At 38.3% G+C, this 27852-nt stretch overlaps 1 protein-coding gene and 2 long non-coding RNA genes across 5 annotated transcripts in view; 2 read left to right on the plus strand and 1 right to left on the minus strand.

The window, feature by feature from the left end:
• LOC111335134 (uncharacterized) overlaps window positions 1-11461 on the minus strand; it is a 24991-nt gene extending 13530 nt beyond the window's left edge. Inside the window, exons 1-6 of one of the 3 annotated variants that reach the window (XM_022940993.2) lie at window positions 11213-11461; window positions 3257-4644; window positions 2520-2609; window positions 1606-1677; window positions 1444-1509; window positions 957-995 (exon numbers count right to left, since the gene is read on the minus strand). In XM_022940993.2, coding sequence (XP_022796728.2) covers window positions 957-995; window positions 1444-1509; window positions 1606-1677; window positions 2520-2609; window positions 3257-4628 — 1639 coding nt within the window. In that variant the 5' untranslated portion in view covers window positions 4629-4644; window positions 11213-11461. Of the gene's footprint in view, window positions 1-956; window positions 1008-1443; window positions 1510-1605; window positions 1678-2519; window positions 2610-3256; window positions 4645-11212 lie in introns of all 3 variants that reach the window. The other 2 variants (XM_022940992.2, XM_022940994.2) reach the window with 2 other exon arrangements.
• Window positions 1-18689, plus strand: part of LOC148737260 (uncharacterized) — a 90870-nt gene extending 72181 nt beyond the window's left edge. Inside the window, exon 2 of the long non-coding RNA XR_015997429.1 lies at window positions 15838-18689. This is a non-coding gene — a long non-coding RNA (uncharacterized LOC148737260). The remainder of the gene's footprint in view (window positions 1-15837) is intronic.
• LOC148737265 (uncharacterized) lies at window positions 11475-13020 on the plus strand. The gene is made up of 2 exons (XR_015997428.1): window positions 11475-11831; window positions 12401-13020. It is a non-coding gene; the product is annotated as an uncharacterized LOC148737265 (long non-coding RNA).
• Window positions 18690-27852: the final 9163 nt, after the last annotated feature.

Below are 27852 nucleotides of genomic sequence, written 5' to 3' on the forward strand. Positions count from 1 at the left end.
TAATAAAAGATGATTTAAAACGGCTTGTCTGAACCTTAGGTATAATATAATTATGCGACCTAGTTCTCAACTACCGTGTTCTCTGGGGAGGTAAGAGATCGCTCAACGCAGTGTTGGTGGAAGAAATCCTTTGCCAAAATTTCTTATCTCTATTACGACGGATATCCAAGATACTGTGCTGCTTTAAGCAGTAACCCAGCTTATAACACCTGGCAAAGAGCTTCAGTATCAATTCTACTTAAATATTTACTATAAAAAGCGCACCCCCAGACCTTAATAGCATATGTAAAAACTGAAAGAATCAAACTTTGAAAAAGTAAGTCCAAATTCTCAACAGAGTAGCCATAATATTTACATATTCTTAAAATATACAACCCACTGCTAGCCTTACTAAGTACATAATCAATATGAGTGTCCCAATTAACTGGCACTTGCTCAAAGGTAACACCCAATAGTTTCAGTTTTTTTTTCCTCCCTATGATCTCCAGGGGTTCAGGAGGCGTCTTGGAAGTCTTTCCTCGTAAAAAAAAGGTCCCATGTTTTCGTTAACTTGACTTTCATGCAGTTCGTCTCGGACCATTCAATAAAGGATAGTTACCTGCTCTAAGTCCTATGATGGTTTGAAGAGGTCAGTGAAAATGAAAATGCTGCTTTTTTATATACAGTTAAGGAGTTTTTCATCCAAGCGGTTTTCTTAGTATTGAGTGGAAGTGTTCGTCATATGGTACTTTGTATACATAAGACCCAAACCAGAACATAAACCAGAAACAGCTTCTAATTTACCTGTCCCTCAATTGTGATAATAGCTGTAGAAAGCATAAGGCAGTTGTAGACTGCAAACACATAATGAAGAAAAAGCTGGCTTTTTTCAACTGTAGGTTGGCAGTATAAGCAATCAAGGTTACTGATTCAAATGTAACTTGATAAAATTTTGACAAGGCAATTAATATAAATACCTGCTGATTGGTCTTTTTCCTTTCCTCTCTTTACATTGTCTACACAGGAAACTGATTTATCACATTTTTTTATAAATTCATAAATCCACCTCCTAACATATAGTAATTCCTTATGCACCCAATTAGTTTTTTTTCCATCTATTTAATGAAATTAAACAACAAGCTGATGTTGGGTTTGAAAGAAATTTGTTACCTCAAGGAACTTTAGTCAATTCATGCAAACTGCATGTTACTGGCTGTGCTATATTAACTAGAATAATTCTTAATCAGTTTTTAAAAAAGCTAGGAACTTTCGCATTATAAAATTCTTCTGAAAGCCGTAGAGGCAGCTGTTGACCGTATGCAAACTAAAGAAGAGGCTGGCTCCACCTGTGCAGAGAATTATTAACTCATACCATCATCTTAGTATAGAAGATAGATTTTCCTCCTATAATTTAAGTAAAATTTCCTTTTTTGGCATTCTACAAAATGAGTTTAACATAGATACCTGCCCCCTGCCCAGGTGGCTTTCTTTCTGTTGTACATGTATGCTCTGCTGTTTTATCACAAGTGTCTACACAGGATGAAATACAAAAGTAATGTATTTACATATTATATGATAAATGGTGCAGACAGAAATAAAGATTTTCAGTCTAATTATCATACATACCTGATGCTTTTCTTGGTCCTTTCTTGGCTTTTTCAAATGTTTGTTCTGCGGTTATATTTAAAGAGCTTTGAGCTGCAGCGGTATAAGAAAAAAATGCATACAGTCTGAATATGTAAAATAATACTGAATTGATCTAGTTACCTTCTTCGTCTAGTTACCCTCTTCGTCTAATTGCCTTCTTCGTCTAATTACCTTCTTAGTCTAATTACCTTCTCTGATTTTGATACTCATACAAGTCCTTTGTTTTTTCAACTTAAAATTCTAAAACTTCATGATCATATCAAACTTCAAACTCTTTACTTCACGTACCAATTCTCTATCGGCAAATTACCAAAGATTTTTTACTCATTTTTTATTTAAAACTTCAGATAAGCATAATGTTAACACTCGCTTTGCAACTAGGACTACTTTTTATGTTCCAAAAATTCGAACAAACTGTGGTAAACTCAATATTCGATTGTATGGACCTATATTATGGAATGAAACTGGCAAGAGATTTAAGATTCTAAGGGGATATTTGAAAAATTAGAAAATTAAAACAATAGAAAAAAATGCCAGCCTTATAGATCGTATCTAATAAATTTGGTTGTATGAATTTTAATGTGTTTAACATCATATAATTTTGACCTAGATTTATTTAAGTTAACATGAGCCTTTAACATCAACTATTAGGACAGGAAACCGATCTATGAAAACATCTTGTAGTGATGTAATTAAAAACATAAATCATCAATTAAGTATTTTTCATTTCTGAAACACTTTGTGAAATCTTTGAAACTCTTTATATTTCAGAACATTTTTTTCCATCGTCCAAATTCATAAATATAAGTTTGTGCCAGTTGTGTAACCTGTAATAACTGCCTGGAGCCATTCTTAACCACGAAAATATTTTGATAGTACAAATTTATGCACACCTCCATTTAACTGCCCCCCATCTTCATTTTTGGGAGCTTGTATGTTATCTGCTCTGAGTGTTTTCAGAGCATTCCTCAGAGTTGTGTTCCCTGAAATTACATATTGAAGCATGATCAGATTAAAATCAAGTCCGCAAAGATCCCAATGAAAAATCATAAACACTGAGAATAAAATGAAAACATGATGTCACCAGAGAACCCAGTGAATATACCATTCATATCTTCACTCTTTAACGTAATTATGTTGCTATGGCAACCACACTTATCAACATTACTCTTCAAAAAGGGTTTCTGGAATAAATATAGGACACTACTTAGTAATTTGAATTCCACATGTTCAGAGGGAAACATTTTTAACAATGCAACTGAAGAACTTGGAAACTGAGAGAGCTTTAATCTTCTGAGAGCTGAGAGTTTTAGATGTGCAGATCAGACAAATAATTTGTGTTTGGTGTTCCAATATGAAGGGTTATCCAATTAATGTACACAAATAGATTCCAGTCAAGGGAATCTTGGTCCATCGTCAGGGGAGTCCTAGCAACCTAAGTATCTACTTAAATCATCCGAACCTTCCTAAAAAACTCCTCATTTGGGAGGCAATGTACATAATGTAGAAGAATTTTGAGGTAAAGTACGCCAAATCAACTTTGGAAAAAAATTACGTCATTCAGACTTCACAAGAGAAAAAAAAGAAAAATAAAAAACAGGTCAAAATGGAACAGTTTTTAAAAGCATACCTGTCAAACAAATATTTAAGGGAAGTTCATTTTGAGCACTTTCCACCAAGTCTAGGATCATCTTCGCGAATCTCTTGCATTCTTTCTCCCACGAATACCTCTTGTTATATTGATCTCTTAGCTGCAAGGCATTGGTATGTCTGTCTTCTACTGTCTGTTCTGACAACCGAAGGATTCTGTTGGCCCACTCCTCTGATTTCTCTGATTCAACAACCACAGACATACCATCTTCCAAGTCTAGGAGGGCTTTGGCTATTCCAGTTTCACTGGAGACAAGAACAGGCACACCAGCTGATATAGTCTCCAGCGCAACTAGACCAAAGCCCTCCGTGCGAGATGGCATGACTACTAAGTCCGCTTCACGTAACATCCTCTTCATTTCTTCATGATTGCAGAATCCACGAATGGTTAACTGGTTGCGCGATATATTCGTTTCCTCTAGGAGCCACTCTTCTATCTTCCGTGGTTCATCTTGTCTTGCACCGACAAATGTGAGCTCGAATTTTCTTTCCAGTGAAGCCACAGCCTTTCCAATTATATCATACCCTTTAAGAGCAAAGTCCTCAAAGCTTCCACGACCAAAAATAAAGATGCTAAACTCTTCCTCTGTTAATTTACGCACGGATTGCGTTGCAGTCAGATTAGTATACTCTTCGAAAATCCCTGGAGTAATAACTTCTACCTTGATATCTGGCAAGCTTCTTTGATATTTTCTTTGTAATAGAGAGCCTACTGCAACGACTAAATTGGATGCTTTGCAGAGCTCTAGTTCTCGTCGATTCTTCTCTTCGTTATCTGCAATTGCATCTCCCGTGAAGCCGGATTCTAATTTGTATTTTCCGAGTGCTTCGCAATAGACATGCACGAATTGTATCCAACGGCAGTTTGTGATCTTTTGAATGAAATAAGCGGCACTACCAAATTTTCTGCCGTGAGCTACTACGATATCTAGCTTTAGATCTGGCGGCGGAGTTTTTAGCCAGTCCAACGGACCACTAGATCCCGGAGAGCGTTCAGCAGTAATGAGATTCACTCCTTTACTGCTTGCATCGCGCCTGTCCGCCTCACTGCTTTCAGATACGTAGCAGTGAACCTTGATTCTTTCGTTTGGTACTTTCGCTAGATTCACGGCCAGCTTTCTATTGAAAGTAGAGAGACCTCCCTTTGTAGAGCCCCACTCACTACAGATGAACATAACATTGATATCGGGAGAGGCCATGTCTCGAATATCAACCTCCAGCTCCACGCTAGGAGATGGCTTAACTTTCGACCCATCGTTTTTTACGCACTTGTTTATGATTTGTAACACCATCTTTTGTCCATCAGTGTTCTCATCGTTTGGCTTCCCAGTTTTTGAAGCTCCAGTCCCCATTTCAAAGTCCTTCTTCCTAATAATCAAAAAAATATCATATTTCAAATGCACAACTGCTTCTTCCGCATTTATGAAAAGTTATGAAGAGAAAGCTAGTGACGTCAAAGAGGGCGGTTCCCACCTCCCAGTTTACGCGCCATTGCTTTGCGCGAGGTAGCGGGTGAGAGGGGCGCTTTAAGCAGTTTCATCCTACGAATTAACCCCTAAATTCTCATGACTAACGAAGACTCCAAAACACATTTCGTCCTTACAATATCGATGCAATGTTAAGCAGGCAAATGATAAGAAAAAATAAAAATGTCAATCGGAGCATTAGTTAATCCACCATAAATTCTCTAAAGAAGCTTTATAGTAATTGGTTCGCAAACAGGGACAGGAAAATTACTAATGCAGAGGTAAAGCCGGGGTTGACAGACACGTCTTATGAATTTCTGCTAATCGAATAATCAAACTGTACTTTACTTGGGAGTAAAATCGAGGTCTAAATAAAGAAGAAAATATTCTATCAGAGAACGGCGTGTACTGCTTTATCGTCTTTGTGGGGAGGGGGGGCAAGGTGGGGGTTGAAGTTAAAGTATTCTTCACCTTACCCTCCAACCCCATCAGGCTCTGTTTCTATGATATCTCCTCATTTACAATAAATTGTCAGTCAATTTCTCCCTCTACACTCTATTAGCGACGACTGCTCCCCACCAGAGATTCTCCACCCCTCCCCCTCCCTCCTTAACGATAAATAGTGAATTTTCCGGTTAAATATACGTTTTTTGGTGGTCATCCATGCTTTACTAATCCCTATGGAAACAAGTATACAACTCCCTCCCTCTCTGAAAGGGGCCCGAGGGCCTGAGAGCCTGATTTTGTTTTTAATTAACTTATTTCTATATATGTTTGGGCTCTTTGGACAGCCAAGAACGGGAGGAAACGATCCACGTCGCGGTTTTTTATGTCTTGGTGAGCATCGAATCCTGTCTCAAAATCTCAAAAAGATACCAGATTAACAAAAAAAATTTGTAAGTACATGAATCCACAAAATATAAGTATGAAAATATCATTTAATTGCACTTTCGTCCTTTATGTTACTCAATACACTCCAAGCTAGATTCTGTGCCGTTACGCAGTGCAAATACGACCTTAATAAGAGCGTGAGTAAAAGTGCAAAAATAACAGAAAAAAAATATTAGGTGAGATATCTTTCTTATCTTCATCGCGCCCGAAAAGCAACTCACTTCTTTTCCTAATAGCTTTAAATACACACTGAGGTCGTGTAGGCGATTTGTTCGCTCTTTGATTGTAAGTAGGACTTTTGGCAGTATTTTCAACAGGAGATGGGAGGGTCCTGCCTCAGGTTTTCTGGAATAGACCCTTTCTTTTCAATCTTTTTTTCACAAATTGTTACTTATATTACCCTCCCGAAGAAAGGGAGAAGGTGACGTAGACTCCTGTGCTTCCCCCGCCTCACTTTCATACACACACGCAATTCAGTTACTTATCTGAGTTTTTCTGGCAAGAGCGGTGAATTGTTTCGCTCCCAAGCTCACTATGAAGGAATGATCGGATATTGATATGTCTGATAAGTCTAATTTTAGTTTTCAAGCCAACCACTCAATCAATCAATCAATCAATCAATAAACTTTATTTAAGGAGGGACGCTCGTTAACCCAAGGAGTTATCTAACATGAGGCCCTCACACTACTGAAACATTGACATAAAATATGAAAAAAACAAATAATGACAAAGTATAAATAATAAATGAACATGTATATACATATGAGTGAAAATAGAAAAAACTTACAGAGTATCATGGAGCATTGTTGATTGAGATTAACTATTGGAAAAACTAAAAACAAAAGACTATGATGCACAACTGCAACGAAGTTTGTAGCGACAATTGGGACAAAGCAACGTTTCCAGGTGAGATGCACGAGAGGTAAAGGTTAGAAAACGAGAGAGAACTTTGCCTTTGAAGGCAGACAGTTTAGTCAAAAAAGAGGTACAGGGATTTGGGAAGCGTAGAACCTCTTTAAGGTCGGAGTCAACACAATTGAACAGCGAGGCTACACTGGAAGCGAAAGTGCGTTTACCGCAGTTTGGGCGGGGATAAGGAAGTTGAAGGTCAAGGTTACAAGCTCTAGTAGTAGCACCAGTTATTCGTCTAGAAGACAAGAAATGGAAAGAATGTTTGAGACAGCTTGGTGCCTCAGGATTATTAAGAATATTAAAGAGGAGGACTAGCTTTCCAAGGTTAACTAAGAGGAAAATGGGGAGCCATTTGGGTTTGGCAAAGAGACTTACTGAGGACTGATACCAGTCAGCGTCAAGGATAAGGCGAGCTGGTTATTTTTGAAGACGAAGTAGACGGAGAAGAAGAGTTTTAGGGCAAGTACCCCAAACAGGGGAACAGTACAACAAAGAAGAGTGGATACAAGAGTTATAGTAATTCAAAGAGTAGTTATGAGTAAGAAATGGTTTGACACGTTTCAGAAGAGAAAGTCTGCTCCTAATGAGAGAGCACATATTTCTGATGTGGCTTTCCCAGGAAAGAAAGGAATCAATCGTTATGCCAAGCAATTTAGCATGCGGGACTTCCTCAATGAGGTTACCGTTAACAACAATATCAAAAAGAGGTTCAATGATTACCCTACTAGTGCTATTCAGTCATTAATGGCGTCATGAGACAATTAAGGTATGTCTGAGATTAACGCAAACGGCTTGAACATGGTCAGAAATATCAACACTTGGTTAAGAAGCAAAATTGAAAATTTTTTAGGCACTGTTCTATAAAAACGGGTGCTACTCTACCACAGAGCATCAATTTCAAAGGGAATTGCTTAATTTAGAAATCTCTGTAAACTTTCTGAGACAAAAGAAGTAATATTTATGGCCATTTATGCGTGGTTTCTAGATTGTTCGTTGTCGCCGATGACACTGGCTGTTGTTAAACTTCCAACTGCACGACAAAAGAAAATGTCTGTAGAAACTGCTTTAACCGAGAAGGAACAGTCCAGCTATCCCCCCTGATTGTCCTGAAAAGAGCTAATGTCCATGAAAGTGATTGGCATCATTTGCGATGTCCCGCGGAGCGGAATTCTAATAAAAGATTATTAGATTCTCCCAGAATATCATACTACTATCAGCATAAATACCTTCATTTCTCAATTAATTCGTTTTCATTCATTCATTAATTTTCTTTCTTTAATGGTAATTCTAAAACATAGATTCTAATAAGAGTAACGTATAACACTCTTTCAAAGTTTTATTTTCATTTTCATACTTGAAGCCTTTATTAAACTCATCGAGTTGACTAATTATACATTAAAAACACAATCAACTTCGTAAATGTATTCAATTGTATCGACTATACAATCTGTCATGTTCCATTTGCGATGAAAAAGCAAATAAATTCAACCAAAAGTATTTCCAACAATATCTTTCCGTTGATCATTAAACAAGTTGATTGAAAACTGAAATGAAAGTCAACTCATTTATTCGTCAAAGCTGGATGTTGTTAATATTCTTGCCCTTTGGTTGACATGTGGTCGAGCGACCATTTTTTTTTTCTTTAATCATCGGACACAATTCGAGGCTCGCATAAGCACTGACGCAAACAAAAGGTTAAAATAAGCAACCATCAAAACTGCAAGTTATCTACAAACTTGAGACAAACTAGGGTACTTTCACTATCCTGAACATTCGGTTGTAAAAATTCTCTCGGAAACAGACTTTCGTCCTTAGCTGAGTGAGGTGAGTTTCATTTTAAAATATAATTTTTTGGTTAAAAAGGGACCTTTAGATTCTCGGCTCTAGCGGAACGCAGTTCAAAAATGGTTTTTACATCAAAATATTCTAATCCCTTGCTGTACAAACCCCGGCCTCACCTAGTATCGAAATTTAGAAAGGTGAACATGCCAAATTTCTTCTTTATCTGATCATACAAGTTGTATTAAAATGATAAACTTTACCATGTTAACGTCACAGAGATCTTTAAGTTATCGAAAACAGTTTCCTTTAAATGAACAGTTCACGAACTCTCGTCGCTTAAGTTGGACAGTCGAATATTAACCTAACAATTTTGAAACAGTTCAAACAAGCGACAATTTTTTGCTAAAAGAAACGTTGAAGTAAAATAAAATGAACTTTTGTTTATATGTTCAAGTTTAGACGCCGACCATTCGACTTAAAAAGTTAACTCTTACTTTCAGCTGAATGTCCATCATTACAAACGTCTCACATGGCAGTTTAGTTCTTTTCTCTCGGAACTGGAAAGAGCCGCTACATTTGTTTTTTTTCCCAAATAACTGTTTCCTAACTGATGTTTGCGAAGTGGTCACGCACTTCTTAAACAACAAGGGTATTTCAACATCTGATATCACAGTGACTGAGACCGTTTTCATTCCGGAGACTGCTCCCCGTATTTTTACGACTGTTGAAGACAATTAGTACTTTGAAAAAGATTTCCGATCGCAGAATAAATTAACCTTTAACCGTTATGGTTCCTTATGATGTTACCCTTTCTCTCAGATTCAAGTCAAAATCTTGTTGGAATCTAGCCGTGTACCTTAAGAGAAACTACAGTAATGGTAAACCACGCAAAAAGAATAAAGATAATAAAGAGAAAAGTTAAAATTTTCTTGTAGTGGAACCTAACCGTGTCGCCCAAGTTATTAGGGACCTTAAGCAAACCACGACGGCGACGGCAACGAGGACGTGGAAAAACAAAAGATCTAATCGGTAGAACAATAGCCAGCACGTGCATTTTAAAACGTTGTACATTAAAAACGTTAAACGTTGTATATTTCTTAGCCTTCCTTTGCAAAACAACAACTTGAAATCACTAAAATTTGCGTCGTCCTCCATCTTGAACTCAACCCTGCTAATATACGTTATACTGAGATGAGGTGTGGTGCCGTTAGAGCTGGGAAACACATACGGCCATTTCCGAAATTCTAATTAAAAGCAGAAATTTATTATTTAATCGACATCTTCCTTGGCGTTGCTGTCCTAATTGCTAAAGATCCTCATTTAATGTTCATGACTGCGTCAATATGAACGCAGTGGATTTGTGCAAAAAGGATGAGCGAGGTTAAAAAATTATTTGTTCTGTTTTTTTCCTCAACAGAAGAGAAGAGTGAAAATTACGCTAACACGAAATGAGGAGGCATACTTTCTCGATTTTTCTGTCCGCGAAACGCTGAGTTTTCTCCGCTGACTGAACAAACCAAATTGAAACAGGAAGAGCAGCCTCGCAGCCCACATCTTGCCCGACATTCAATTCGAACTTAGTGCGTGATTCACGGCTAAAATAAACCCATCTCTCTCTGCGTTGGATCTCCCTAACTTTGCGTTCCATTTATATCATTGGAAGAGGGGTATGCATGTGAGATAAGTTCTCTTAATTTATATTCTCTTGCTATGGTTTACGAACTCTTATGTCCCACAACGACCCCACAAGCTCATATAGCTTTAATACTCATCGTTTTAAAATAAAGGCTATCTATCTATCTATCTATCTAGTACTACTTTTACCCAACCTCGTTTCCAGGGCCTTTTCCCTTAGTTGGGAGTGGGGCCCCACTGCCGCCCCACCCCAAGCTGAGGGGAAAGGTCCTGGGAACGAGGTTGACTTTTACCGAGAGTCCTAAAATTGTTTTTGTTTATGTATTTTCCTTCACCTGTACCGAACTCTCACTTAGAGCGGAATCTGTCAAACAAACTAAGAATTATCTTTCCAGCAAATACGATCCAAGTTTTTCTCCCAAAATTAATGGTAGTAGTATTTTCCAACCTAATTTTGTATATTAAGTTGTCAGTAAGAAAATATAAAGATATTCTCTTGGTTGTCATTGTAGCAATTAGAATTTGTGTTTCTTATTATTTTCAAGCAACTGTATTTTTGTCTTTCTACTATTCTTGGTTTTCACATGACGTCACAGCATATGCAAATTAGGCGTTCGTTATATTGGTATCGCCGAAGCGTATTAGCATATGTCAAAATGCAGTGGTGCGTGACTCTTTAAAATATGTCGAGTGATTTGAAAAAAATTCTGATCAAAACATCAAAAGGCCGGAAGGAAAAAAGGAAGATATTTGCATTATACCTTTAAGCGACTATGTAAAAAGACTAGAGCCACATGTTCAACAAAGATATTTTGAAAAAATATCACTCGTGGGGATTAATCCCGCTACATTGATCGACGCAAAGTTAGATCAACAATGTTTACCACCCATAGAAGCTACAAATCTTCTGTGCCATTTAGTTATCGATACGAGTTATCATACAAAGAAACAGTTCAAAGCTTTCAGGAGCTTAGAGGCCTACAACCATAGGGTTTCGGGTTTTATTTCCAGTGTTCTAGGGAAAGTCATGGGTGAAAAATTCCTGGTGATCAGAAAGGTGGGACATTCTCAACGAATGAATGAGCAGTTAGGATTACTAATAAGGAGGGAAACGTGTTATCAGCCCCCCGCCTTGGTTGTAAAGCTGGACTAGCTGAGACTGACATCGTTTTTCTTTCGTTTCTCAGCTGCCTCGCTTTTTGACCCTCAAGTGATCTTTTACGACGTTCGTTCGCCCGTTTAGCTCTTACCTCTTTAATTTCGTAGTTTTCCTGTCGATATTTTGTCTTCCTGCGAGTCAAAGTAGGAACCCAGTCGGCGTTGTACTTATCCCAAGGTTTTGCGGATTGTCCTGACACGACGTGTTGTTCACAGATTCTTTCATTACTAAGGACATCCTTCGAAGTGATGTCGTCGCGGCTAATGGCAGCGATCCATCTTTCTGTTCGTTCTCAGCTTAACTCTTCTGCTTTTTGTTCGCGCGTGCGTCCTACAAGAAACATCGAGTTAATTATTACTTCTCTGGTTAATACCAAATTATGTATTTGCATAAATCTGGCGTCCATGGCAACCACTCGGGCTGAGGTCTAGTTTAGCCAATGAAATCTTGCTGTATTTGTAATGTCGCGAGTAAAATTTAGCATGGCGGATGCATGCACATGGACGAGGCACTTGCTGTCGAAAATTTGGGTAAAATCGGTTAAATTTTGCCTGTGTTCGACGAAAACGCGTTGCTGTAGTGGAGCCCAACAAGCACTCCCATGAAATCGACTGAAAACTTTGATTTTGATTTGGGAAAGGCCCGAAAAATTTCCAGCAAAGCGAGAGTCACAAGAGAAGACGTGAAACCTTACTAAACAACTGACGGAGGTAAGTGTTTTAATCCGAATTGTTTTAAAGTCCATTCAAGGCGCTTTTAATATGTCAAAATCGGCCGTTATGCGACTCCATCTTGAATTTCGGAGGTACTGAATTTCGAGCAGAAAGTCTAGGTTTTGTTCCAAAGAGTGCGGTCACACTTTTATTCGTCCAATAGAGAACTTGAATTAACAAAGATTTAGCAATACATAGACAGGTAAAAACGAACGATATAAAATCCCGACGTTTCGGCGACTTCATGACGCCATTATCAAGGGTACAAATGAAAATAAAATTAACAAATGCGAGTTCAAGAGTTACAACTAATTTTCAGAGAGGAGGTAGCTACATTTGTTAATTTTATTTTCATTTGTACCCTTGATAATGGCGTCATGAAGTCGCCGAAACGTCGGGATTCTATATCGTTCGTTTTTACCTGTCTATGTAATAGAGAACTTAGCAAATAAATTACACTAGATCTACATATATAGTACAAGTTCTTAGTCAACGAACCAATACATTGCCACTGTAAAGGGAAGCGTTTTACTCATTCGCTCTTCGTTTTAAATTTCTCTCTTTAGGTTTGGGAGCTTTCCCTGCTAATTCTGGATTTGACGTAGTCTCGTGTCCTTTATCGTCAAAATAGGTTTTGAATTTGGAGTGTATTCCTTCAATCCCTTGTTCACAATAGAATCCAAGACCTATGTGACATTGTCGAAGGAAAGGGCACACATCTTCTTGTAGCATATATAGCTTTGGTGTGATCATCATGTCTCAGGGAATTTGCCCTAATGAAATGAAGAAATTTGTGATGTCTTCCTCTGCAACAAGAACACAAGAAAAGGGGGAACAGTGAGACATGATCCTATTATTGTATTCATGTTTTCCATGAAAGGCAGTTATTCTTTCACTTACCTAGCTTATCAGTCTTGTCATCAATGAGCTATTTAAGGGTAGAAGTTATGTTACCCTGCAGCAAGTGTGTACATGGTTACAAATGAATGATTTTCCATGTTAAGCTTGTCTGTCCACATTTATTTTCTTAAGAACCTCATCCAATGAATTGGTAGTGGTCCATTGGCTTTCTCAAAGGCAGCCAATTCCATTTGTTCATCTGCAAGCTTTTCCTATAATGTTGAGATAGTACTATTGAAATATGAACTACTTTACATACTGTTCAGTAGCTATAATTTGATGGGTTGTTAAATTGATTTCTGCTAGTGTTATATTATAAATCAATAAACTATAACACAGAATCATAGCTTCCTTCACTAAAAAATTAAGACAGGTTTGAATCATGTGTGATGGAATTGGAGGATTGTGCAGCTGTGATACTGGAAAACACAAAATTGGGAAAAAGTTACCTCTTCCTTTGCATTTCTAAGGAGTTTGTCTATCTCCTCCTGTAGTAGAGTAAAGTAGGCTGGCATGGTATTTACACTAGAATGCAGACTTTGTAAATTCAGCAACTCCCGTGAATAGTAAATAAATTCTTTTACCTTACTAATTGTCCAATTCAATGTCCAGCAGTTTCTCATGAATCACTTTGTGATAAAACTTTTGTTGACTTGTAACAGAGCCATCTGCTGCAAATTTGTCATAATCCTCTTGAATGTTTTCAAGGCTTGGGAGTTCAGTTTGTCTATGTTTATGGCAAGAGACTTGCATCATTTTGGGATTTATCTTGCACCAATGACATAAATACTTGCCTGCAAATACAATTCTCATGGTGAAAACCTGTTTCACAGAAATAGTAATGTACAGTACAGGCTACCTTTAAGTTCTTTTAGTTGATTGCTTAATCATATAGTTATTAGTATGCATGAATTGTTGTCTAGATCAGACCTGAGGCACCAGCTGTTTCAAATATCTCACATAGGAATTCAGTCACCAAACAGGAAAACCACTTTCTTTTCACCTTAGAAATAGGCGAAATGAAAAGAACAATTTAGTCAAAATTATGCTATTTCTAGTCTCTATCATCTAGATTAATTAAAAGTGTAATACATTTTTTGTTACTCACCCCCAGGTTGTTTCTTTTAAGGTGTTTACTTGTTCTTTATATTTCATTAAGGCTGGCCCACTATCTTTTGCATGGAACATAGCAAAGAAAATGCCATTGTCTGGACTGATTGATCACCTACCTCTTTGCAAATTGGGCACATATACTTATGCTTGATGTTTTCAACAAACTGTTTTGGGTAAAGAGGTTCTGATCCTCAATAACTTGGTAGATTCTTTACCTCCTCAGGAAATGAGAATGTGGCTGGGTGGTTGAAAGCTTAAAGTACTAGACATCCCTTCCACCATTTCTACTTGTTCCCTTGGGTCCAGCAGAGTCCTCTGAGTTTTACTCCAGGTTTACTCTTCTTCTTCCTACCAGGTTTCTGATGATCTTTGAAGGAACTACAGATCTTATAGTTTCAAGTTCGTTTGTGTTGAAGCCACACATTGATTCCAAGGCATGTGCCTCTTAGAGCAACTTGTAGCACCTGTGGCAGAACTTGGGAGGGCACATGTCAAGGTCATCTTTACAAACTCTGACACCAAAGGCTGTGAAAATTATCTCTATCTTATCAGCGCAGAGAAAACTTTTCTCATATCTTTTGTCTTCTACAATCGCTGTCCACAAATTCAGCAAATTTTTTGCAATAATTGTCGATGTTCAGAGAGACCAAAGGTAGCCATCTAAATATATAATCGAACCGATTCCTAAATTAAACTTGGATGTGAGCAACGCAATACTAATTTAACTCAAGAAATGTTTCGAAATTCGTTTTTGCGACCTTCTTGCTTCAGAAGGGTACACCCTTTGGGTTTTTACCTTGTTTCAAGAAGGGGTGTCTATTTATATCTCTCGATCGGTTCTTCAGGGGAGCGGGAATATTTGCAATCTTGTGTTATTGCTAGTAGTGCATTCCATTTGAAGAGGAAGGGAATACTCGCAGTAAACCATGTGAATCATGCCAAGAAGAACGATTTATCCACCAGATCAAAGAAAAAATAGTTACATATAATTGAAAGGTTTATTGTCCCTTATCGTGATCGAAATTTCCACCGAAAGAAACGTCTTGTCCGTGCTTTCACTATTTCTGTAGCTTCCCGTGACAGATCGATGACGTACAGTTTTTGGGAAGGAGATCACACGCATGTAGTGCGACTTTCTTGCACGTAATAGATGGCCGTGGATATTTTAGCAGTTTGCCATACATCTTGTATTCTTTACTTAGCCCATGGGTGAGCATGATTGTATCAAAAAGATAAACTGGCGTAGTTTAGGGGAATTTGTTCGAAGTCAAAGAGGAAATGGACGCCATATTTACTATTTCGGTGGTGAAAAGTAATCGCGGATTTCACTGCTCAAAACAATTCCGATTAAAAATTTATAAACAAGCAATTGCAGATCTCGCGGGACGAGCTCGTTGCGTGACACGACCAAACGATGGCCGCGGAGGAGACCAATAAGACTTTGCGGGTTAACCGAGTTAAGACTTTCGAAAATAAATCTGCGCACGTCAGGAGATATATCATCCCTCACACTCTATTTGCTCCTATATTGAATTTGTAATTAAACTGTGGGACACTTAGGGAACATTGTTTATCACCTGAGAGGGGAGGGGCCGGTGGACTTTAGGGAGGTTTACATATTTTCATTGGGAAAATGAAAAGGACAGGAGATCGATCTTCCTTAACAGAGTAGAAAGGGAAAACATAGAAAATGGAGTGTTAGTTAACCACCGACGAAGGGGGGAGGAGGAGGGAGGGGTTGATAAAAATGTTCTAGAGCCTTTTGGGGGGGGAGGATCAAAATTCAAACTTTTCAATCCCCCCTCCTCTTCGCCACCTACAAGATAACGAATGGGTCCCTTATATTGATCGTGTTTTCTCGTTATACGAATGGAGGTTTAGAATCATGGCGCCCAATGGCTGCAGGAAGATCACCTCGACCAATGACTTTGCTGAGAAAGTTGATTTTGTCTCTATCCTTTTGTTTCAATGCATGAATGATGTCATGAAGACAGGCAATCAACGAGCCTTGGAGGAAAGCGATTTTGAACCACTCTCCAATGAGGACACCTCACAGTCAGTCACTGTTCGTCTCGCGAAGAAATGGAAAGAAGAAAAAGCTTATTGCACGAGAAAGGATAAAAGGCCGAGGCTCTGGAAAAGTGTTTTGAAGACGCTTTCTCTGAGGGAGGCTGCCTATGTTTATCTCCCTGGCGTCCTCTATGGAATTGGCTCTCTCGTCACACCACTGCTTATTGGATATCTTATTTTCATGTTAATGTCACCTGGAACGCATACAAACCCTATACTTCACGGTTGTTTGCTAGCAGCAGCCATGACTATAAACACATTGATCGGCAGCCTCGCCATGCAGCATCGTGGTTAAGCGTGTGAAATATTGGGCATCAGATTGAGTAACGCAATAAAAGGTCTCGTCTACAGAAAGGTGAGCACAGGAATGGCGGCTGACTCATCCCTAACCACAAGCACTAGTGTTTTCGGAATCCTCTATAGGGATACTCAGAACGCTAAAAGTGAAGAAATCCTCTTTAGCCTTGGCACTGACAGAAAATAGTTGCTTGCAGACGTTAGAAAATCGTCATCCAAAGTTAATTCGCGCACTTGAGATTGTGGTCGGTGAAGAGAAGTGCCCATTTGTTGTATGAAGCATCTCAAGAAGAGCGATTAGTAAGCAGTTTCAACCGAAATTCTTCGCATGTAATTAGCTCAGCCGATCGATTTGAGACACTTACGAAAGGGATATTTTCCACTTGTTCGGATTTTGCGTTTAAGAAAATGACCGAACCCTTGAACTTCTCGATTAGCTCTGAGTCTGTGAGTAGTCATAACTGTTTGACTCGTTCACCTTGTGTGCGTGTGTGTTCTTGTGGGAAATCAGTTTCCCTTTTCCTTGACTTGAGCGAAGTAATCAGAAATTTACTACGAGTTAGGGCAGGTATCGTGGCAGCAGTAAGCTCTCTGATGGATGAGATATGGATAGCTCTTGGAGTAGATAACCGACTTTGGTTGTTAAAAACATGTTTTAACACGCCAAGTAACTCACTTGAAACTGCTGAATGGTCGCTCTTTCCGTGATGTAACACAACGAGCCATTATTTTTTGTTTGTAACCAATCAAAATAATATCCCATGCTACCTACCCCAGTCGGTTGAAGCCACCTTTGCGGGGATACAGAAAATACTAGTGTATTCTTTCTTCTTTTTCTCTTCGCCTAGTGGCCCAGTTTTTTTCTAACCCTAACATTTTGTACTAGTGAAAGAAATGTTCAAAGAGCGTCTAAAGAGGTATCCAGAAGTGAATTTGTCTAGTTTTATTTCTTAGCAAGACTAAGTGCTTGCTCCAAAAGATTTGCGCAACCTTCCCAACCAATCAAATATAAAACTACCTCAGTGCGCCAGTCCATTTTCAGTCTCGTCAAAATTTTGACGTGGGAATTTGCCTCTGCATCTGTGGGAGATGCAGAGACAAATACACAAAAAAACTACTTATAACACATTTATACTACACAAAAAAACTTCTTATAACACATTTATTATCCAACACGCCAAATTTTTATTTCAGCGCGGGCGAATTTCGTGGATATTTCTGGAGCACAAATATTGCGTGATATTTGTACTCGTCTTAGGCGCTATTTGTACTCTGCTCACAGTTGAATAATAATATGCACTATTATTGACTATAATCAACTAACATCAAAGAGTGAATGATAACTTTTCAGTCAGCACTCTTTCTAAAAACGGTCTCAAATCGAAATGGTACATGAAATGGTAGTTCGTTCTCATCATCTGCTGGTAGTCTTCAGTATTTTCCGTTCGCAACTTCTTGACTATGATTCAAAATGCCACCGAAATTTCTGACCTCAGCGCGTGCCAAATTTGTTTACAATATGCGACCTCATTGCGTGTTTTTTTTCAACCACCATCAACTACCATGAAAATATTGAACGTAAACATGATGGTCAACAACAGTGAATGAAAGTTGACACTATAATCAATTACCATGACCGTTTGCTGTAGACCTGTGCTCAAAATTATGCTGGTTTTTCTTCTTTAAAAGTGCTTTTCAAAAAAAGAAATCCAGTGTTAATTGAGCATGATATCTTCTTTGTTTTGAGTTGCATTCTTGCTCTGATAAAACACAATGAACCTGTTCACTTAATTCCAGATTAGAAGCGGTGAATTATGTAAGTTTCTAAAAATGATGATAGCATCTTGATTCTCTTTTTTTTGTTGCCTATGGAAGCGCAAAGCTGAACCGAGGCAATTCATACTTCCGGTGTGCCCAGTCTGGTGTGCACGCGAGGGACTCAGTACTACGATAATCTTCTTCCCCCAAGAAGAAGAAAAGTAAACTGAGAGATACTTTTTTTTCCTGATAGCGTCCTAAAAGCAACTCTTTTCTTTTCCTAACCACTTCAATTATAAATTTGTTCGCTATTTGTTTCCAGTAAGGCTGCCAACAGAACTCTTCAACTGGTGAGATCCTGCTTAAGAGTGTCCAGATAACACCCTTTGCTTTTATTTATTTCTTTTTTTTTTACAAATTGCTATTTATATTACTCTCGCGAAGAAAGGGGGTGACACACTTTCTTGTGTTGTTCCCCTCCTCCCCTTCTCAGGCGCGTGCGCGTTATGGTAAGTCACGTACCTTAGGTGTTCTGTCGAGAGCAGTGGAATATTGAACCGTTTCACTACGTTCAAGTTCACTATCAAGGAATGATCGGTATATTGATATGTCAGAAATACCTGGTTTTCATTTTCTAGCCAACCACTAATTACCCTTAATGGCGTCAAAAGACAATGGAGCTATGTTTGAGAATAAAGCAAACAACTTGAACATAGATTGAAATGTGAAATTTTGAGGCACTGTTCCATAAACACGGGTGTTACTCTTCCATAGAGTATCACTTTCAAAGGGGATTGCTTAATCTAAGAAATCTCTCTGAGTTTTCTGAGACAAAAGCCGTAATATTTATGATCATTTATGCGTGGTTTCTAGATTGTTCGTTGTCGCCGATGTCACTAGTTGTTCTTGAACTGAACCAGCTGCGCGACAAGAGGAATTGTTCGTAGAAACTGCTGAAATCCAGAAAGAATAGTCCATCAAACGGCTTAGATTGTCCTGAAAACAGCTAATGTTCATGAAAGTGACTGGCATTAGTTTGGATGTCCCATGGAGCGGAAGTGTAGCGAGAAACTATATATTGATCAAACAGACCCTTTCAAGATTGCCTTTACCCAGAAAATCACATTCTCCACATAAATACCTTCACCTTTAAACTAGTTCGTTTTCGATCGTTATTCAATTTTCTTTTTTAAATGTGGTTTTAAAACATGGATTCTGATAGGAGTAACGTATAAAACACTTAAAATTTTATTTTCATTTTCCTAGTTAACGCTTCTCTTAAATTCATAGAGTTCACTAATTATATACTCAAAACACAATCAAATTCTTAAATATATTCTATTGTGTCAAAATCTAATCTGTTATGCCCCATTTGTGATGAACGAGCGAATGAATTTAACCTAAGTTATTTCATTCCTACAATATCTTTTCGTTGATTATTTAAAAAAAAAACTGACAATTGAAACGAGAGTCAATGCATTTATTTATCAAAGTTGGGTGTTGTTCCTGTTTTTGCCTTTTTTGCTGACATGTTGTCGAGTAGCCAATTTTTTTTTCATTGTCTGACGCAATTGGTGGCTTTACGTAAGCACTGACGGAAATAAAAAGCTACGACAATGACTATCAAAATGTGCAAACTGTTTACAGAGTTAAAACAATCTAAGGTACGTGTATGCATGAAACTTTCCTGACCGTTTTGCCGGCGGTTGAAAAGATGATCTCAGGGTTCAGAATTTCATCCCTAGCTAAGTGAGGTAAGTTTCATTTAAAAAAATCATAAAAAGGAACTTGAAGTTCTCAGCTCCTGCAAAGCGCAATTCAGAAATGTGCTTCAGATCAACACAATGTAATTCCATGGCGTACAAACCCTCATTCGGTCTCCAAATAGAAAGAAAGGCGAACACATTTAGTTTTTCCTCTATGTAATCAAATAGGTTGCATGGAAATGATAAACTTTTCTATGTCAAAATCAGAGAGAACTTTAAGTTATCAGAAAACAGTTTCCTTTAAATGAACGGTTCACGAACTTCCCGTGGATAAGTCGGACAGTAGTAATTGGTGAGTTCGAATATTAACCTAACAATTTCGAAACAATTCGATCAACCCACGATTGTCGATAAATAAATGATGTGGTGAAAGAAACGACTATTCGACTTAAAATTAACCTTTACTTTCATTTTAATGTCCACTTCTTACGTGGCCAGGTAATTTTTTTTCCCTTAGAATTAGAAATAAGAGCTTCATTTTCTCCTAAATAAACCTCTCCTGTCTGATTTTAATTAAGATATGGCCACTTCTTAAACAACACGGGTATTTAAACATTTGAAAGCACAGTGACTGAGTGTGTTCATTCACTCCGGAGACTGCTTCCTGCATTTTTACCCATTCGATGAAGACCCCAAGGTCCTTTTCCACAAGGACTGGTATTATTTCCTTTCCCAAGAGTGAAATTGACGTTGGAGGCATTTACCGCAGTAGTTGAGGAACACCAACTAGTAAGATTTTAGTTTTAGCTGGGTTTATTAGAAGGGAGCTCTGACAGCACCATCGGCAAATTTCACTCAAATCTTCGTTCAGATAGCCTACTACGCGACCGATGTTAGTTGAGCGAAAGGATAGGTATAATTTACAGTCATCGACGTCGCACACAGACTTGCAGTGGGTTGGAACGGACAAGAGATCACTTACATAGATGGTAAATAACCCGGGCCCCAAGATAGAACCCTGAGGAACTCCATATTTAAGAGGGAACGGGTCTGAGATAGCATCCCCAATGAGCACTCTCCGGCTACGACCATACGGGTAATTATGAAACCACTCCAAGCTCGAAGAGGCAACACCTATACTCTGTAGCTTCTGAAAGAGGATATCATGTCTGATACTGTCGAATGCCTCAGAAGTGTCTAGTAGCAAGACAACGGACACTTCACTCTTATCAATGGCCATGAGAAAATCATCTGTTCCGTGTAAGAGAGCAGTTTCCATCGAGTGACATTTTCGATTACCGCTCTGATTTTTAGATAGCTTCTTGTTGGTGGTTATGTAGTCAATGAACTGACGGTGAGTTAATCTCTCAGACACCTTAGATAGTATTGGCAGTAATGAGATGGGCCGGTGATTACAGTGATCTTCTGGATTGCCAGACTTTAACACAGGAGTACAGCCATTTTCCATACTTTCGGGAAACAATTAGATCTAAATGAGTTATTCATAATGCTTGTAATAATTGGTACTATGACTGGCAAACAGTCCTTGAGGACGAGGGTAGTAATCTTGTCACGACCTGGTGCTTTTTTAGAAGAGAAGCTCTTAATTACACCTTCAACATCCTTCACCAGTACGGGGTGAAATCGAAATAAGTCAGGACAATCATCAGGCGTTGGCAAGAGGGTTTGCATAGCGGGATTGATATGATAATTATCTACACAAGCAAGATCGCAAGCTTCCTGAGCTGCTGAACTTCCAACAGATGTAAAATATTCATTAAAACTATAAGCCAAGGAAACTGAGTTGTCAGGAATAAAAGGGCGGCTTTTGCACTTCTTTGGCAGGCAGTTGTTAGTTATCTTCCAAATTGCATTAGTCTTTGTTTTGTAATAGCTGAGATCTCACATAAGCTTTTTCTGCAATTCGTAGTTCACGCTTGACTTCCTGCCTGAAGAAATGATATGCATTCCATTGAAGACGGTCATTTGATTTAATGGCCCTCCGATGCCATTTATCCCGGGTCTTCATTAGTTGGCGAATCTCAGCTGAAACAAATGGATTTGGTCTTGACTTGATTTTTACTCTCTTTAAAGGGGCGTGATTGTCTGAAATATCCTTAAATGACGCATTGAACGCCTCCACCTGGTCATCAAAATCGTCCAATATAGATATGATATGAAAAGGTACAAGTGACAGATCCTCACTGAATTGTTTTACATTTTAATTAGCGTAACTCCTAATGGTAACGTAGGAGGGCTTGAGTCGAGGGGTCTTCAACGTTAATACTAGGTAAACAAGATGGTGATCTCTTACTGAGCAGGTAAGCAAGTCGCTGAGGCTGACAATATCCGGGTTTGTCGTCAGAATTACGTCGATTGATAATGATGTGGTTTCTGTAATCCTTGTGGGTTTCTTAACCATTTGGTGTAGATTCAATGTTGAAATAAAGGTCTGCAGTGAGGTAGCCTCAGGGCCAGGAGCTAAAAGATTGCAGTTAAGGTCACCAAGAATGACAACATTTAAGTCTAGGAGTAATGTATCTGTGAAGCTATTTGCAAGAGATTCAAAGCACGTGGTTTGTGTTTGTGGAGGTCAATATGTGCTGCAGATCAAAAACGATTTGTACTTTCTGCATTGAACTCTTACCCAAAATTGTTGAAAGCCATCATCGCAGGCAGATGATAAATTCTCCAGCACCGTAATCTTTAAGTTTGACTTGGCGTAGATGGACAAGCCACCTCCAGCTTTATGTATATGAGCACGATCCTTCGCAGTAAAGCACTATTTGAGCAATAGTGAAAATCAGACCTGAAAAAAATTTCAGGCCTGTACGGGATTCGAACCACTGACCTCTGCGATACTAGTGCAGCGCTCTACCAATTGAGCTAACAAGCCAACTGGGAGCAGGCCATCAAATTAATTCGACATAAACCCGTAGATGATAAATCAAACAACAACAAACATATGAAACATATGTGTGAACTGCGGTTATGAGACGTATATGAGCACGATCCTTCGCAGTAAAGCACTATTTGAGCAATAGTGAAAATCAGACCTGAAAAAAATTTCAGGCCTGTACGGGATTCGAACCACTGACCTCTGCGATACTAGTGCAGCGCTCTACCAATTGAGCTAACAAGCCAACTTCTCCCGTCCTAATTGCTAAAGATCCTCATTAATGTTCATGATTGCGTCAATGTGAACGGATTTGTGCAAAGACGATGAGCAAGGGTAAATAATTATTTGTTCTGTTTTTTTCCTCAGCATAAAAGAAGAGTTAAAACAACGCTAACACGAAATGAGGAGGCATGCTTTCTCGACTTTTCAGTTCGCGCAACGCTGTTTTCTCCGCTGACTGAACAAACCAAATTGAAACAGGAAGAGCAGGCTCGCAGCCCTCATCTTTCCCGACATTTAATTCGAACTTAGTGCGTGGTTCACGGCTAAAATAAGTCCATCTCTCTCTCCGTTAGGTCTCCCTAGCTCCGCATTCCATTTAGATCATTGGAAGAGGGGTATGCATGTGGGATAAGTTCTCTCAGTTTCTATTCTCTTGCTATGGTTTATGTACTCTTATGCAGGCAGTGCTACTTTTACCATGAGTCCTAAAATTGTTTGTTTATGTATAGTCCTCCACCTGTACCGAATTGTCACTTAGAGCGGAATCTCTCAAACAAACTAAGAATTATCTTTCAAGCAAAATACAATACAATTTCTTCTCCCAAAATCAATGGTTGTAGTATTGTCGAGCCAGTTTATGTACATTAAACTGTTAGTAAGAGTATATAAAAATATTCTCTTGGTGGTCATTGTAACAATAAGAATTAGCGCTTCTTATTATTTTCAATCGAGTATATTTTTTTCTTTCTGATTGTACCACTTTTCGTTTGCGTGTTTGGGTGAGGTCATGTTAGAATGACGTAACGTCGGTAGCAATTTACTTTCGCCTGTATATGCGTTTTTTCTCATTAGATAATTCCCATCGCTAGTTGATTCGAACTACAAATTTAGAATCACATACTTCTAAAAACCTTTACATCTAAATACAAGTCCATCTGGCAAATAAATTAAATAAGCATTCGCTTAGTGCTTGAAACGTGTAGTTCGTTATTTATGGTCAGTTATGACATAAAATGGCGCTTTGTATGGTTTTTTACAATACCTCAATTTAATGACAGCATTAAAAAGGGGGGAGGTGACACACTCTTGTGCTCCCCCCGCAACGCTTTCATACACACACTCACTTCAGTTACTTATCTGAGTTGTTCCAGCAAGAGCGGTGAATCGTTCTGCTCCCATGCTCACTATGAAAGGATGTTCGGTTATTGATATGTCTGATAAGTCTAAATTTAGTTTCAAGCCAACCACTAATTACCCTGCTAGTGTTACTCAGTCATTAAATAGCGTCATGAGACAATTAAGGTATGTCTGAGACTAATACAGGCGGTTTGAACATGGTCAGACATATCAACACTTGGTTAAGCAGCAAAATTGCAAAAAGTTGAGGCACTGTTCTAAAAAACACGAGTGTTTCTCTATCATAGAGCATCACTTTCAAAGGGAATTGCTTAATCTAGAAATCTCTGTGAATTTTCTGAGACAGAAGAAGTCATATTTATGGCCATTTATGCGTGGTTTTTAGATTGTTCGCTGTCGCCGATAACACTGGCTGTTGTTGAACTTCCAGCTGCACGACAAGAGGAAATGTTTGTAGAAACTGCTTTAACCCAGAAGGAAAAGTCCAGCAATCCCCCCGGATTGTCCTGAAAAGAGCTAACGTCCATGAAAGTGATTGGCATCAGTTGCAATGTCCCGCGGAGCGGAATTCTAATAACAGATTATTAGATTCTCCCAGACAATCACACTACTATCAGCATAAATACCTTCAATTTTTCATTAAATTATTTTTCATTCATTCTTTAATTTTCTTTTTTAATGGTAATTTTAAAACATAGATTCTAATAAGAGTAGCGTATAAGACTCTTTCAAAGTTTTATTTTCATTTTAATAGTTGAAGCCTCTATTAAACTCATCGAGTTGACTAATTATACATTCAAAACACAACCAACTTCGTAAATGCACGTATTCTATTGTGTCCACTGTATAATCTGTCATGTCTCATTTTTCAACGTGTCGCTGAACACAAAAACTCGGCAATTGGCAAGTATTTTCGTGAAGCGCATGGTAGGAGGGATCGTTTGAGTGATAGTCATTTTAAGATTCTCAGAAAGCGTCAAAGCAAATTTGATTGTTTAGTGTTTGAAATGCTTTATATTAAGAAATTCAAACCTAATCTCAACGTGCAAACGGACTCCATACGTGCTAAGCTTTTTGTTTAACCCGCAAATTATTTTCTCTTATTGTTCGTTTTTAGTATTTATAGAGCTTATTTTTATACATTCTTGACTTGATAATGACGTTATGTTAACGTCAAAACGTCGTCGATTTTAGCTTTCTATAGCTTTTTATCGTTTTTAAATTTGACAATGTTATCAAGCAACGTTTTGTCGCAAGTTTTTATCGTCAAATGTCTCATTTGCGATGAAAAAGCAAATACATTCAACCAAAAGTATTTCCAACAATAATTTTCCGTTGATCATTAAACAAGTTGATTGAAAATTGAAATGAAAGTCAATTCACTTATTCGTCAAAGCTGGATGTTGCTAATGTTCTTTCCCTTTGGTTGACATGTGGTCGAGGGAACATTTTTTTTTCTTCAATCATCGGACACAATTGGAGGCTCGCGTAATCACTGACGCAAACAAAAGGCTAACACAATCAACTATCAAAAACTGCAAGTTGTTTACAAAGTTAAGACAAACTAGGGTACTTTCACTTTCCTAGACATTCGGTTGCAAAATTACACTCAGAAACAGACTTTCGCCCTTAGCTGAGTGAGGTGAGTTTCATTTTAAAAGATAATTTTTTTGTTAAAAAGGGACCTTGAGATTCTCGGCTATGGCGGAATCCCATTTTAAAAATGGTTTTTACATTAAAATATTCTAATCCCTTGCTGTACAAACCGCGGCCTCACGTAGTATCGAAATTTAAAGACAGGTGAACACACTAAATTTCTTCTTTATCTGATCATACAATTTGCATTAAAAGGATAAGCTTTTCCATGTTAAAGTCACTGAGATCTTTAAGTTATCGAAAACAGTTTCCTATAAATGAACAGTTCACGAACTCTCGTCGGCTAAGTTGGACAGTCGTACGTTTTAAAACTTTGTACATTTCTAAGCCGTCCTTTGCAACACAGCAACGTGTAATCACCAAAATTTGCGTCGTCTGCGAATACATGTTATGCTGAGGTTGAGGTGTGGCGCCGTTAGGAATGGTAAACACATGCAACCACTTTCGAAATTCTAATCAAAAGTAGAAATTCATTTTAAATCAACCTCTTTCTTGGCGTTGCCGTCCTAAGTGCTAAAGATCATCATTTAATGGTCATGACTGTGTCAATGAGAACGCAGCGGATTCCTGCAAAAACGATAAGCGAGGGTAAATAATTAGTTGTGCTGTTTTCTTTTCCCTCGACATAAAAGAATTAAAACTACGCTAACACGAAATGAGGAGGCATACCTTTTCGATTTTTCCGTTCTCGCAACGCTGAGTTTTCTCCGCTGACTGAACTAACCAAATTGAAACAGGAAGAATCTAAATCTGCATTCCATTTACATCATTGGAAGAGGGGCATGCATGTGGAATGAGTTCTCTCAGTTTCTATTCTCTTGCTATGGTTTATACACTCTTACGCTGGCCGTGCCACTTTTGCCAAAAGAGCCCTAACATTGTGATTGTTTATGTCTTGTCCACCTGTACGGAACTGGCCCTCTATAGCGGAACCCGTCAAACAAACTAAGAATTATCTTGCAATCAAAATGTAATCCAAGTCTTTGTCTCCCGAAATCAATGGTAATAGTATTTTCGAGCGAGTTTTTGTACATTAAGTTGTCAGCAAGAAAATATAAGGACATTTTTTTGGTGGTCAATATAGCAATTGCAATTCGCGTTTCTCATTATTTTCAAGCAACTGTATTTTTTTTTCTTTCTGTTGTACTACTTTCTACAGTACCACTTTTAGTTCACGTGTTTGGGTGAGCTCATGTAAGAATGACGTAACGCCGGTAGCAATTTACTTTCACCTGTATATGCGTTTTTATTTTTCTCATTAGATGATTCTCATCGCTACTTGATTTGAACTGCAATTTTCGAATCACATACTTCTAAAAACCTTTACATCTACATACAAGTCCATCTCGCAAATAAGTTAAATGCGCATTCCCTTAGTGCCTTAAAACGTGTAGTTTGCTATTTACGGTCAGTTATGATATGAAATGGCGTTTTTTACCGCCGCCCAGTTAGCCCAATAGATAGTGCGCTGGACTGTTGTGCGGGAGGTCGAGGGTTCGAGCCCCGGCCGGACCAACACTCAAGTTCTTAAAATAATAGAGAACAATTTGCTTTGCTTTCCTTTCTATAACATCAAGAAATGGTTAGATATTCTAGTCTTCTCGGATAGGGATGAATAAATGGAGGTCCAGTCTCCTGCATGGTTGGGGTAGGAGACGTTAATTTCCCACACACGTAATTTCCTCCCCTGAGGTGGGTTGGTGGGATGTTCAGGCCCCCATTTAAACCAGCTTTGAGCTGAAATGGGCTGGCCTGTCTAAATATCGTAAATACATAAAATACATACAGACAGACATACATTTTTCAATACCCCAATTTAATGACAAAATTGCAATGAATTATTTATGTTAGGTGATTCCCGCGTTTTGCTTTCGCATAATTAAGAACCCGCGTAAATAAATTTTTTCATATGCATTTTTAATTAACTCATCACATATATTTTCTCATGGAACAGATTGAAAAAGCTCCCTTGAAAGACAAAAAAGTACTCTATTTCGATTTTATCCAAACTGTACTCGAATTGGTCTGAGTAGTTGAACAAAACAGATTAAATTCAGTTGATATGTTTTTACTTAGCGCAGTCGTCTGTAAATAGTTGTTATGCAGATCAAGCTTTATTTAACAGATAAAGAGACCTTATTCTATTTTAAAGCACGCATAAGGCGGCCAGAGCACTCAAGAAGTAGGGGAAACACGAGACATAGTCGAGGTGCTCGATTTATAGACGTTTTACAGATCATGCAAGAGTTGTTGGTAAAAA

Source organism: Stylophora pistillata, chromosome 2 (assembly GCF_964205215.1).
Source record: "Stylophora pistillata chromosome 2, jaStyPist1.2, whole genome shotgun sequence".
Lineage (NCBI taxonomy): Eukaryota > Metazoa > Cnidaria > Anthozoa > Scleractinia > Pocilloporidae > Stylophora > Stylophora pistillata.